This window comes from Malus sylvestris, chromosome 10 (genome assembly GCF_916048215.2).
Source record: "Malus sylvestris chromosome 10, drMalSylv7.2, whole genome shotgun sequence".
NCBI lineage: Eukaryota > Viridiplantae > Streptophyta > Magnoliopsida > Rosales > Rosaceae > Malus > Malus sylvestris.
This window is the reverse complement of record NC_062269.1, coordinates 42370105-42382629: the sequence shown is the minus strand read 5'-3', so window position 1 is coordinate 42382629 and position 12525 is coordinate 42370105. Positions and strand designations below refer to the sequence as shown.

General features: G+C 37.1%; 1 protein-coding gene and 1 pseudogene across 1 annotated transcript; both read right to left on the bottom strand.

Moving 5' to 3' along the window:
- Positions 1-73: 73 nt before the first annotated feature.
- Positions 74-2783, bottom strand: LOC126587490 (serine/threonine/tyrosine-protein kinase HT1-like). The gene is made up of 3 exons (XM_050252569.1): positions 1770-2783; positions 1005-1460; positions 74-539 (listed from the first exon to the last, which is right to left on the bottom strand). The coding sequence occupies exons 1-3, from the start codon at positions 2187-2189 to the stop codon at positions 291-293; spliced, it is 1125 nt and encodes a 374-aa protein (XP_050108526.1). The 5' UTR covers positions 2190-2783; the 3' UTR covers positions 74-290.
- A 2551-nt stretch (positions 2784-5334) lies between these two features.
- On the bottom strand, positions 5335-7440 carry LOC126587487 (probable splicing factor 3A subunit 1; annotated as a pseudogene).
- Positions 7441-12525: the final 5085 nt, after the last annotated feature.

The window sequence follows — 12525 nt, the reverse complement described above, 5'->3', positions numbered from 1 at the left end:
TTTTCTCTGACTGCTTGAACAAATATATTTTTTTTCTCAATAAGAATTCTATACCTGAACATTCGTTATGATATTTACTGAAAATCAGTGAATCGAAACTAAGCACAGAAACCTTGATCAGTCGGTGCAAGGTTCACACCAAAGTTCACAATCCTCACATACAAAGTTACTATAATTAAAAGAACATCATGTACAAATTATAATGAGCTAATTAGTTTACTAATTAACAACAAAACATATCTTTATCATGAAAATAATAATAATAACTGCATTAATACCTTCTAATGGAGTCACGCCTGTACAGTTACGGAGGAGCTCAAGGATACACAGCCTTTCAAACGTTCAAGAATTACATTTCTGCTTACCAGCCCGGAGTGGTGCGTGAGAGGAAGACCGTCCTTCACACACTCATCATACTTTTCCAAAGCAGACACAATATCGCTGAAATCTGGCCGCTTCGCAGGGTTTTCCGCCCAGCAGCGCTTGATCAGGTGTGCCAGTGCCGACTGACAACTAGCCGGCATCGGAGGCCGTTCATTCTGCACCATTAGTACAAATAATGTTACAACACAGCATCTCTATCATCAAATAAGAAATTACATATATTTCTGACGCTAATGAAAGGATTTGCAATTTGAAAAGAAAAATACTTGTCTTGTTACATGTAAGTAGATATTCATCCCTGCTGACAAATTAGATTTTGACGTGCACGTGAACTTTTCTTTTTGTAGTTGTAACAAGATATTTAGTTACATGCGCCAAATTGTGATTGGCAGTTACGGAGCATGCAGTATTTGTTTGGAGAAATTTTTAGTTGTGACGGGAACACGGATGATACACCACGTATTTTTATATAAGTGGTGAGAACTTTTATATTTTAAATTATTAACTTTTTAACACACATATCCCACCATTTATATAACGACACATGATGTACCACTTCGTGTGACGGTCACACTGAAAAACTGAAATATCTCTCATTTGTTTGAAAATAAGCATCTCACCTTCTCAGCCACAGCAAATGCAGCCTGCACAGGGGTCATTCCTTGGAAGGGAAGCAAAGCTGTTGTCAGCTCCCATAGCACAATCCCGAAACTGTAAACATCAACCTTCCGAGAACAAGGTTTCTCCTTGATCATCTCCGGTGCCATCCAACGATAAGTCCCCTTGTTTCCCTTGGTTTCCCGGCACTGCGTTTCAAGACACGATGTACCAAAATCCGCCACCTTAACCCTCATATCATCATTCAGAAGCAAGTTATTTGATTTGAGGTCCCTGTGGATCACCCCTTGTGAATGAAGATACTCCATTCCGCGGGATATGTCGAGAGCTAACCTCAGAATTGTTTCTGTGGACAGAGAATATGGCTCCTTCTTGTTGAGATACATCCTCAATGTTCCTTGTGACATATATTCTGTGATTATACAGTACACAGGAGGCTTTTTACAAGCTGCAATAAACTATAAAACAAAAAAGATTTCACCAATTTAGCAACACAAAACTCTAATTTGGATACAAGATCTTCAATTATCATATATCATATGATGAGCAAGTGCTGATAGTCGAGAATTACAAGATCAAAACTAGTTTAAAAGTCTATCTCATATTATGAGCGAAAATCATTCTAATTAGAAAAGTGATTTTCACACACTTATGTTTATTTTTGGACCGTTAGATTGAATAAATCAAGAGAAAATCGAGAAATAGAAACAAACATAGCTGTGCAGAAATGATTTTCCTTCTATTGGAAATTGGGACATAAATTTTACCTGCACTATGTTGGGATGAAAGAGGCGCGAAAGCAGGGCAACTTCGGACTTGAATTGCTGCTCAAGGAAGCTTCTGGTCTCCTCCCTCTGGTTTGGAATCCTCACCATTTTCACAGCAACAGCTCTCTGCTTGTAGATTCCACGATAAATCCTACTGTGTGCACCAGACGCAAACTTGTTACCAATAAACAGCTGAGAAAGATCAGCAGTCCACTCCTCCTGGTCCTCCTTTGAAACCTCCCAAGTTTCCACATTTTCTGACTCCAGTATCATAGACCATGAATCCAAGCTGTCAAACCTCTTCCTTTCCATGCTGTTCATTTCGGAATTGAACTGGGATTTCTTTGACGAGGAAGGGTTTGGCAAAGGTTTGCTCTTCGACTTTCGCAGACGGAGCTTATGGAAACATGACGTCGCCATTGGTGTTAGGAAAAATTGGTTGGTAGTATATGAAATATGGGGAGATACTTTTTATTTCTGTCAAAACAAACAATCAAGAGGTATTTTCCTTCTGAATGTGTGAATTGATTTCATGAAGTGCATGAACTGATTCCGAAACATGGGTTTCGAGGAAAAGTGGATTACATACGTGGGTTTTCATTAAGAACTTGTTATCGGCAAAAAAGCTTTGAAATTTTCCGAGAAAAAACACAGAGATAGAAGAACCAAGAGAATATTTTCCATGAAAAAGATAAGCTATTTGTTGTTGTATATCAAAGCTTGAGTAACCGAGTGGAGGAAGAACTCTTATGATGAAGCAAAGTGGTTGGAGAGAGAAGTAATAGTTTCATTTCATGGTTGGAAGAAGAAAATGGAGGTTCAAAAGGAAGAGAAAATGCAGCAAGAAAGTGAAGATTTTGCAGATGAAGAGAGAGAGAGAGAGAGAGAGAGAGAGAGAGAGAGAGAGAGAGAGATTTTTGGTTGTTTTGTTTGTGATAGGATAAGGAGGATTAGATCGTTCAGCAGTAGAAAAGACGAATTCAAGGGCAGAGATTTCAGGGGTAGCTCGTGATTGCCCGCTTCAAAGTTTACTTTTCTGTTTCAATCGATCGAGAGAGAGAGAGTCCAGCTACTTCTTCTGTTGTGTTTCTGTGGCAGGTTCTTTTTAGCATCATCAAGGCTAAGTGGTTACAGTGGAAAGGTCTTTAACTGTAATCAACTGTAATCAACTGTAATGCCACTTGCTCCCTACTCAAATGTCATACAACAAAGAGAAAAACTTCTGACGTTACTCTGATGATGTTCTAAACTAATTATCAATTGTAATATGAAAAAGTAAAGACGCATGATATAATGCGTAATTCCCTCATAATATCACCACATGTCATCATGGCATAGGCAAGAAAAAGAAGAACGTCATACATGGAAAGGGGCTTCACCCAGAAATGAAATTTACACAACCGGCAAGGACTGGTGGGCTGAGCGACAATTGAAAAGTGGCAGAACTTGAGCCACATCATGTTACATGTTGGGTTTTTCTAACAAAAATAATTTCTTATTTAAAGGACTATTCCAAGTCAATTAGGCTCCCAGCTTTGTGATAGTCGGGGGAGGAACGTCTATCTTTGCACCCTTACCCTTGTTTTGCAAAGAGGTTGTTTCCACGACTCGAACCCATGACATTTCGGTCACGGGTTCAAGTTAAAATTAAATAATTGCATCAACAACTCTTCCTTCTTTAATCAATATTAATCAAGAGGAGAATCTAGAATTCAGACGAAATGATCTATTACTCTTCCCATCATATGATATGCTTTTGAGTACAAGCGATTTAGTATATTACTATGCTAAGCTACACTAAGGAGAAGGGACAAGGTTTGAACTGAAGACACAGTAAATTGCAGTGAAATATCCTACCTAACAAAACAATCCACCACATGCCATCATACGATATGCTCGACAATGTCTAATCTTCTTCATATCCAGATTAATATATCCTTTGATTCTTGAAGAAAACTTTGATGGCTCTGATTTATGTCAACATTATACCAGGTATAATACTTGGAGCCCTAAACTTAAATGCTCATCCCACAACTTTATTCCAAACTTAAGGAAAAAAGAGTGGATGTGGGGTGGGGAGCTGAGGGAGAGAGAAGAAAGTGTTGTCTTCTCATTTCAAAATAATTCTTTAGGAAATTAGGAGTACAAAGCAATCATTCTCATGGTCATAGGTTTTGGAATCAGATTAAAGAGCAAGCATGCATATAAAGAAATGAATATTACCTAAATTTAATGTACTAATATGATGTTGGAATCAGATTAAAGAGTTTATATTCCGCTACTTGTCACAAGTACGTAAGTGGTTCTCAGCAGTTGATGTTCTTCGAAGTTTACATAAATCAAACCCGGCCATGGCATTGCCATCAGTGTTGATCTAACCGGTTCCACATACCATTTTATGTGTCCGAACAGGCACAGAGATATCAAAACCATAAAACTAAATATTTCCTAAGAGGAAGAACCTGCATTGCGAAAAAGGAACGGTAATCAAATATACAAGCAAACGACTACGTATGGCTAAAGCAAATAGGAACTAATCAATCTACTTCCCATTCTCCTTGAGAGAGAATCGCCGATGCGCCAAATCTGCATTAGATACGATAACCAGCATCAGTTTAAAGACAACAATAACACCTTCAGAATAAAATCATCTTATTAATGCATGATCGACAGATAATCCACCATTTAAGTAGCAAATAAAACAGAATCAAAGTGTTCAACATGATATATTGCGTATTCTCACTGTAACGAAAAAAATTCCAGCAAGAAGCTTAATCGTCCTGGTCACCATATCCGATCACCTCTTTCTTCCACCACGCTCTCGTACTGAAAGGGTAAGTGTTTCTCCAGCTCCAACATTGTAGTAAGCAAGCGACAAATTGTCCTTGAGAAAGCCGGGTTTTCCACTCAGTTTCCGTTTATTTGCAGGAAGCTGAATCTCCGTGGAAATTTTTTCTTTCAGTTTAACCACAGATTCAGACAAAGACTGCACTGTAATCTCCAAAAATTTCCCCTTCAGATTACCTTCATTGGCACTGGGGACAGAAACTCTGATGGAAACAGGTCCCCGATGCTGTGCCAGAAACTGATCTTCCTGAATAAGCATATATATTTGATGTGAATTACATGAGCACTTCACAACCATATAGTTGTAATGTAATTTTTTTTCTCGTGGATCCGACTGCTTATAAGGGGACTTGACCCCTTTGTATAAGAAATAAGTAAGCCCAAAACGTCCTAAGCTCTTAATTCTCTCAACCCTATCATTTATTGCGTCGAACATGGAGAAGAAGTAACGTTTATTCAGAGCTACTTGTATAATTTCTCGAGTTAACGTGTAATGAGCACAACACTCATTAGAAAGTGGCTGAAAAGCACTTTACCCGAGGCTATGTTTGACAATATTTATATCCATTCATAGACTTAGGTTCTTGGTGATGGCCTACACATAGTTCTATGTTAGCGCCTGAATAGACCTGTCTCTGGAGCTCCGTGCCAGAAAGTTGTTAAGTATGATAATTGGCTTGAACAGTCAGAAAGTACTTTAAATTCTACACTTATCTCTTCTTATCAATAGACAATTAAGAGGTATGAGTGGTCGTTTGATACAATCATCTTTATTTTCGTAGTGGCCTCTATCATCGGGGTTTCTTCGGCTGGCTTGCATGACCAACATCTTGATCTTCTTATCATTTAGTGGGTTCTCTATTCGGCCCAAAAACACTATATATTATCTTAATAAATCTAAAAAACCATGCGTTAACCATTGTCAAGCTTCTGCCGCTTTGGCTTGGGCTCTTCTGGAAGTGGTGGACGGGCTCCTTCAGGTGGTGGTGGCGGTGGAGGCATAACCTAAGGCAAAGGCGGCGGTGGCATCAATGGCATTGTAGGTAAAGGAACAGGGAGATGAATATAGGCACGGGGAACTTGCATGGGTTTAAAATACGGGACTGTGTTTAGAGGGACACAAGGTAGATTCAAGGTCGGACCAGGTGGCGGGGGAAGAGTACGAGCTGAAGGCACATTCAGTTTTGGAGGAGGTGCTGTAGGACCGGGAAGGTTCTTTGCATCGTTGTTAAGACCATAATTTTGATTAAAGCCAATACTTCCAGTGTGACCATCACATATGACCTGCTTTTCTTGCTCATCTTTCTTTTTTTCGATCTCAACCCTGACAGCATTAGAAACCTCTTCCTCTGTGGTACCGAAAATGTCAGGACGGGTTCTTGCAAGTCCCACAATGTTGCTTGAGATTTCGTCATCCTGAGCAAGAGTAGTACCCCTAATCTTAGCAAACATCCTCTCTTTCTGCTCTTTGAATTTCGGATCAATGAGAGAAATCCTCATGTGTTCAGACATCTCACTGATTGGAATAAGCTCCCCGGTGATTGGCGAAACAACATACTTCGTTGAGTCTCTCACGGCATGAATCCTCTCCTCTGGTCTCCTCCAGTTCTTCACAACTCTCATCTGTTCTTCTACGTCCTTTGTCGCCAACCCCTCTTCAACAGGCTGCATCTCTTCGTCATCCATTTCCATTTCAATCTCCTTATCAAACTCGACAACATCTTCTTCCATATCCGTGACCCTGATCCTCCTAGAAACCTCCTCAACCGTCATCGGAGAAGGTAAATACTCATCCTCATTGTCCACAAAATCTACAGTCTAAACGACCACAAAATCAAACCAATCAATCATAGCCATTTGGATCCTTTCCCGCTCAATCTCATCCTCCACCTTCCGCATTTCCTTCTCTTGTAACCGCTCCCACTCCAGCCGGTTTGCACACCGTTCAAGCATGGTTTCCATGTCTGCAACACTTCTCCTAAGCTTCTCTGTTAAACCCTCCGGCGGCATCAACACCTTTGAATACGCATCAGCAAGAGAAGTGAAAAACGCAAACATCACACTGCCCGGCTTCAGAAAATTGAACTGGGAGTTCTTGATTTCCCTGCTCGTCAATCCCGCCAAAAACGACTTCCCGTTTCGAGCCACAAACTGGGCTGTCAGCTTAACAATGTCCAACTCTTCCCCAGTAATCCCTTCCGGAATCCGAACAGTTTACTGCTCAGCTTCCGGTGTCTCGATTGCCTTTTGCACCGTTTTAAACTGGGCAGAGGCATCAGGCTTTGGTGATCCTGCTCCACAATCTGAGGCGGGAGCCGGTGGCGCCGCCAACTCTGGCGCGGCAGAGTCTGCATGTTGCTGATTCCGTCCCGGAATTCGGACAACCGATGCTGATAATACGCGTGGAAAGGACTTAAAAAACTCAAAAAGTCGAACTTCGAATTTCCAGAATTTTCAGCGACGATTCTTTTCACGAATTCGGGTCCGTTTTTCGCCACGAAGTGGGCGGTTTTGTCGACGATGGTTCTGATGCCTGGGGGAGGACGTATGACGCCGATAATCCTAGTGTGCGACGTCGTTTTGGATTCCTGAATGGCAAGCGTGAAGCTTCCATCGGAAGCAGGATCCTGTGACGGCGACATTGAAACGTCGGAATCGATTTTCTGAATCTCTCGAAAAGTTCGGTACCGATCGAAAGAGCGAATCGAACCCGGACGGAATTCGAACACCGGAATCGAAGAACGGAAACAATTTGTAACCTTTTGAAGCAAAACGAATAAATTGTTGCAAATTCTAGAGAGAGAAAGTAGCTTAGGGTTTATGATCGCTGCTCTTCTGGGTTTTGAAAACAATAGCGAATTGCCGAACTTAAAATTCACATTGTTCATGTACATATATTTGGATACTAATTACTGTAGAAATCCAGAATCCTAATTCCTAATGGAATCCAAGTTTCAAATCGGAAATAAATAAACAAAATGGTGATTTTGCAGTAACAGCCCAACAAGTCTGATACCTCTTTCTGAAAGCCCGCTAAAACATAGGCCCAAAAAGGAAGGCTTCTCTTTTTTTTTTCTTTTTTTTTTTTTAATAAACGATATTATCTATAATAAAGATGATGGAGGTGGACTTAGCCTCACAGTGAGCTTCCCTTCTTTCTTGATTGCTTGGTATGTTCATTTCACTTATATGGAATGGTTATTCCAATTATTCACGTCTTTAACTTCTCTGTATTTACTAATACATACAAAATAGTGAGATTAACTAATGAACTACTTGATTATGTACCCATTCCTTCTTTTTGTTTCTTAAATCACAACTTCATCGTTTAAAGTAAGTACATATTGTTGTCAAGCTCAAAATTGAGAAATCAATAAAATCAGTATGATCAATTTTTGATGGGTTCGAGATGTAAAGCTAGATTATAAACCAAAGGATTTGAATGGTTCACCCCTAAACATAAGTTACGTCCACTGTAATGATTTGATATATATTTGATGTGAATTACATGAGCACTTCACAACCATATAGTTGTAATGTAATTTTCTTCTCGTGGATCTGACCGCTTGTAAGGGGACTTGACCTCTTTGTAAAGCCATAAGTGAGCCCAAAACGTTCTAAGCTCTTAATTCTCTCAACCCTATCATTTATTGCGTCGAACAAAGAGAAGAAGTGACGTTTATTCAGAGCTACTTGTATAATTTCTCAAGTTAACGTGTAACGAGCACAACATTCATTAGAAAGTGGCTGAAAAGCACTTTCCATTAATAGACTTATGTTCTTGATTATGGCCTACACATAATTCTGTGTTGGCACCTGAATAGACCTGTCTTTGGAGCTCCGTGCCAGAAAGTTGTTAAGTATGATAAATGGCTTAAGCAGTCAGAAAGTATTTTAAATTCTACACTCATCTCTTCTTATCAATAGACAATTAAGGGCTATGAGTGGTGGTTTGACACAATCGTCTTTATTTTCGTAGTGGCCTCTGTCATCAGGGTTTCTTTGGCTAGCTTGCATGACTAACGTCTTGATCTTCTCATCCTTTAGTGGGCTCTCTATTTGGCCCAAAAACACTATATATTATCTTTGTAAATCTAAAAATACCAGCATTAACCATTGTTGTTAAATAAAAATTTTGTCATGTACTAACAAGAAAATTACTAAATAAGGGAGAATATGATTCTCTCTCCTCTTATTACCATCCCCTCTTCTTAGGGTTGGAAAAAATTCCTAAAAATCCCAAACCAAACCGAAAAAATCTCAAACCCAAACCGAAATTATCCTAAACTTTGGTAATCCCGTTCTGTAAAATACCGAAATATTGTGGGATTGGTTTTCAGATTTTATTTATTTGGTAATCCCGAAATCCTCTTTTCCTTTTGCTTTAGGTTCCTACTTCCTAGCTCTACCAAAGAACAACGAAAAAAAAAGATTGGCATACAAATAAAACCAATGCCAGAACCGCAAAAAGAAAAGTTCTCTCCTCTGTGACTGTGAGCATATTTCTCTTCTTGGTGAGTCTGATCGAGAAACCTTAAACACATTTCAGCTCCTGTCTTTAATTCATAGACCAACCTTCTGACGCCTTCAACTCCCTCAACAATCCCACTAAATCCTTGTCTGTATGCACCCAACCCCTTATACTCTTAAATTCCCAAATCTTTTGAATCCAGATTTGCCATGGTGGGTCAGGTTTGGAGAGTTGGGGGATGGGACAGCTAATCCCTCCTCTATCCGCAAAAGGCGTCAGGAAAGAAGCAACCCTAGCTAATTACAGATCTGAAGACTATGGCAATCAGACTCGAAGTAATTACCCCCACCCTCTCCAGAGAAGTAATTACCCCCAACTACCCAAGGCTATCAAGGCAGAGACAGATATTCATACGACTAACGGATCTAGCAGTTTGAATTAGGGATTTACGATTTAGGGCCTTTGATTATTTCTGGATTTGGATTTCTAGATTAATTTTCTCTGAAGTTTTTTATTAATTTTACGTGGGTTTGGTTGATTAGATTTCTGGATTTGCATGGTCAATTTCTCCTATTTGATTTCTGGATTTGTATGTTCGATTTCTGCAGGTCTTAAGGCAATTTATGCATTGGTCACTATTTTCGGGAATCTCAATTTGTTCCGAAATTTTGAATTTCAGAAAACTTAGATTGGAATCGGTCTTGAAATTAAGATTCCCGAAAACTTTGGTTTAGGAATCGGGACATGATTTGCGGTTCGGTATCTCATACCGAACCAGTCCTACATTCTCTTACACCAATTTTTTGTTTTATTTTTTATATAAAATATTTAAAACAAGATATAAACATGACGTAATCATAATCATTAAAATATGAAATGATGGAAAGGAAAATAGATTAAAAGATAAGAGAATTCTGGTAAAATAAGGGTACAATTACTCATATAGAACCCCTAAAATGTACCATCATCGTATCTGAGTGAAAATTTTTTAATTAGTCAAATCAATCAAATGATCATCTGATTGATGACAGCATATTTAATGTCTATGTCCATTATGGTCATGAGGCCATCAGTCATGTCATATGCATTGTTATTGTATGAAACATGCATGAGCTCCAAATTGCCAAACTCTCCTTCTCTGTCGCACCCATTATTTTCCCTCCACCGACAACTTTCTTAATTAAAACCTTTATAATTATAGGTGCTTTCCTTAACACTAATCAGCTTCCCTCTATGTCATTATTGCACTTCGGATCGCGGTAATAGCTTCATTACAAAGTGCCTATTTAAATATAAAATGATTTCGTCTAAGAAAATGTGTATATATATGGGTCAGATTCGTAACACCAATTCTTTTACACAAATTTTGACACAAGTTTTTGTGAGGTTCATTTTGTAATGTATTTCAACGATCTAAATTATTTATCTTTTAAGTCTTCCATCAAAGATCATGTTTATAAAAAATCATCAAAATCTGAAACTATATTACTATTGGATTAGGAGTTTAGGATTTTTTTGTATGATCGTATTCGTCCATTTTCTTCACCACAAATTAATGTCTTAATGATTTAGGGTTTGTCTAATTTTTTGTAAGGATGATCTATGAATAACGTTATAAAAGATAGATTGTTCAAATCGTTAAAATATCTTACGAAATGAGTCCACAAAAATCAATGTAAAGAGTTATGTAAAAAATAGTGTCACGGATCTATTTGCTTATATATATAAATTGTTCAATCAAAATATATTGCTACTAAAAGCAGCTCATCGTCTAACTATAGTTAATATACATTTGCATTTAATTTATTTAATAATTCACTAATGCTACAATTATTTTAAACCTAATCATCATTCTTTCGTTTTGATGTATGAGGATTGCTGTTGTTTGTTTGAATGAGTAGATTGAAGAGACGCTCAAGTTTTTTCTTTTATCATGAATTTTTTCTTTCTCCATCATTTTTTCAAGGGAGACTTTGGATGCGGTCCCTAGTTATGAATAGTCTTTGACTGAAACCTTGTTGGTTTTCATTTTTTGATCCAAGTCCCTGAAATTAATTGATAATTTATTTCTATGTACGTTACTATATTTTTTAAATTAAAAATTAAAATTTATAGTTGTTTATAGTAATGAGATTTTAAATAAAAAACCATAATTTGTGTGATTAAAAATATTAAAATATAAATATACTATTGTGTGTGTGTGTGTAAACATGAGTACATTCATAAAAAATAACCAAAAAATTATTGTATCAAAACATGGGTACATTCTTCAAAATGGGTACATTTAGCAAAAATAAAAATGGGTACAAATAAATAAAAAAATATGGGTACAATACAAATAAAACTTTAAAAAATATGGGCACAAAAAGAAATTAATATATGGGTACAAATTAAAACTGAAAGGAAAATTGGTACAAATTAAAAAAGGGTTGCAAATTAAAAATGGGTACAAACTAAAAATAAAAATATATGATAAAAAATTTAGCCATAAATATAAATATACTAATTGTAATATTTTTAATATTAAATGAATATTTTTAGAAATAAAAAATATTTTATTATTGAAATAATTAATGATATTATTAATACAAAGGACCTTGATCAAAAATTAAAAAGTAATAAGGTTTTAATCAATAGAGTAGTAAAAATAAGGATGAAAACCTAATTACTCCTTTTTTCAAACAACGAACGTTTTAATTAAAATTGCGTATTTGTTCATAGTTTTTACGAACAAGTTGTGGAATGACATCCTGGCTATCCGTTATACATTTTATAATACTTTCGGTCAAACTCCCAATTGGCCTGATTACATTACGTTATAGGCTTAATTAAAATTAGAAAACCTTAAGTAAAAAGAAAAACTAATGAAAATGGTTTTCAAACTTTGAGTTTTAATGATAAGGACAAAATAAAAGGTAAAGTAAATAATACGATTGTTGATTTCTTAGCGTAAAAATGTGTTTTTTTCGTTAAAATAAACAGTACCATAAGTTTTTCGTTAAAATTCACTAAGTAAAATGTTGTTCAGTATCAATGTGGACTAGCAGCCCATAATCCAAAATTATCATATCAAATCGGCCCAAAGATTTGGAACTCAGACCAATTTTACCGTCCTAAAAGCAAACTTTAATCTTGAAGAAGACTAAAGAATAAAGGACGGAAAGATGCAAAGCTACCACTAAAGTACTAAGCTTCAGGTAGCGTAATTAGAAAAAGATACAGCGAACAAACGTAATTTCCAAATAAGGACGCAATTGCAAGCATAGAGGAAGATAATCCCTTGCAAAAGACAAAGGGCAGAGGCTTTACCGCCATGACAAACTGTCGATTCCATTTCCTATGTATTGTTTTGGCCCACCGTAACATGAAATTACCAAATTACCCTTTTCAAAAATTAAGGTCGGTAATGACTTGTTATTCTTTGATCTAAATAAATAA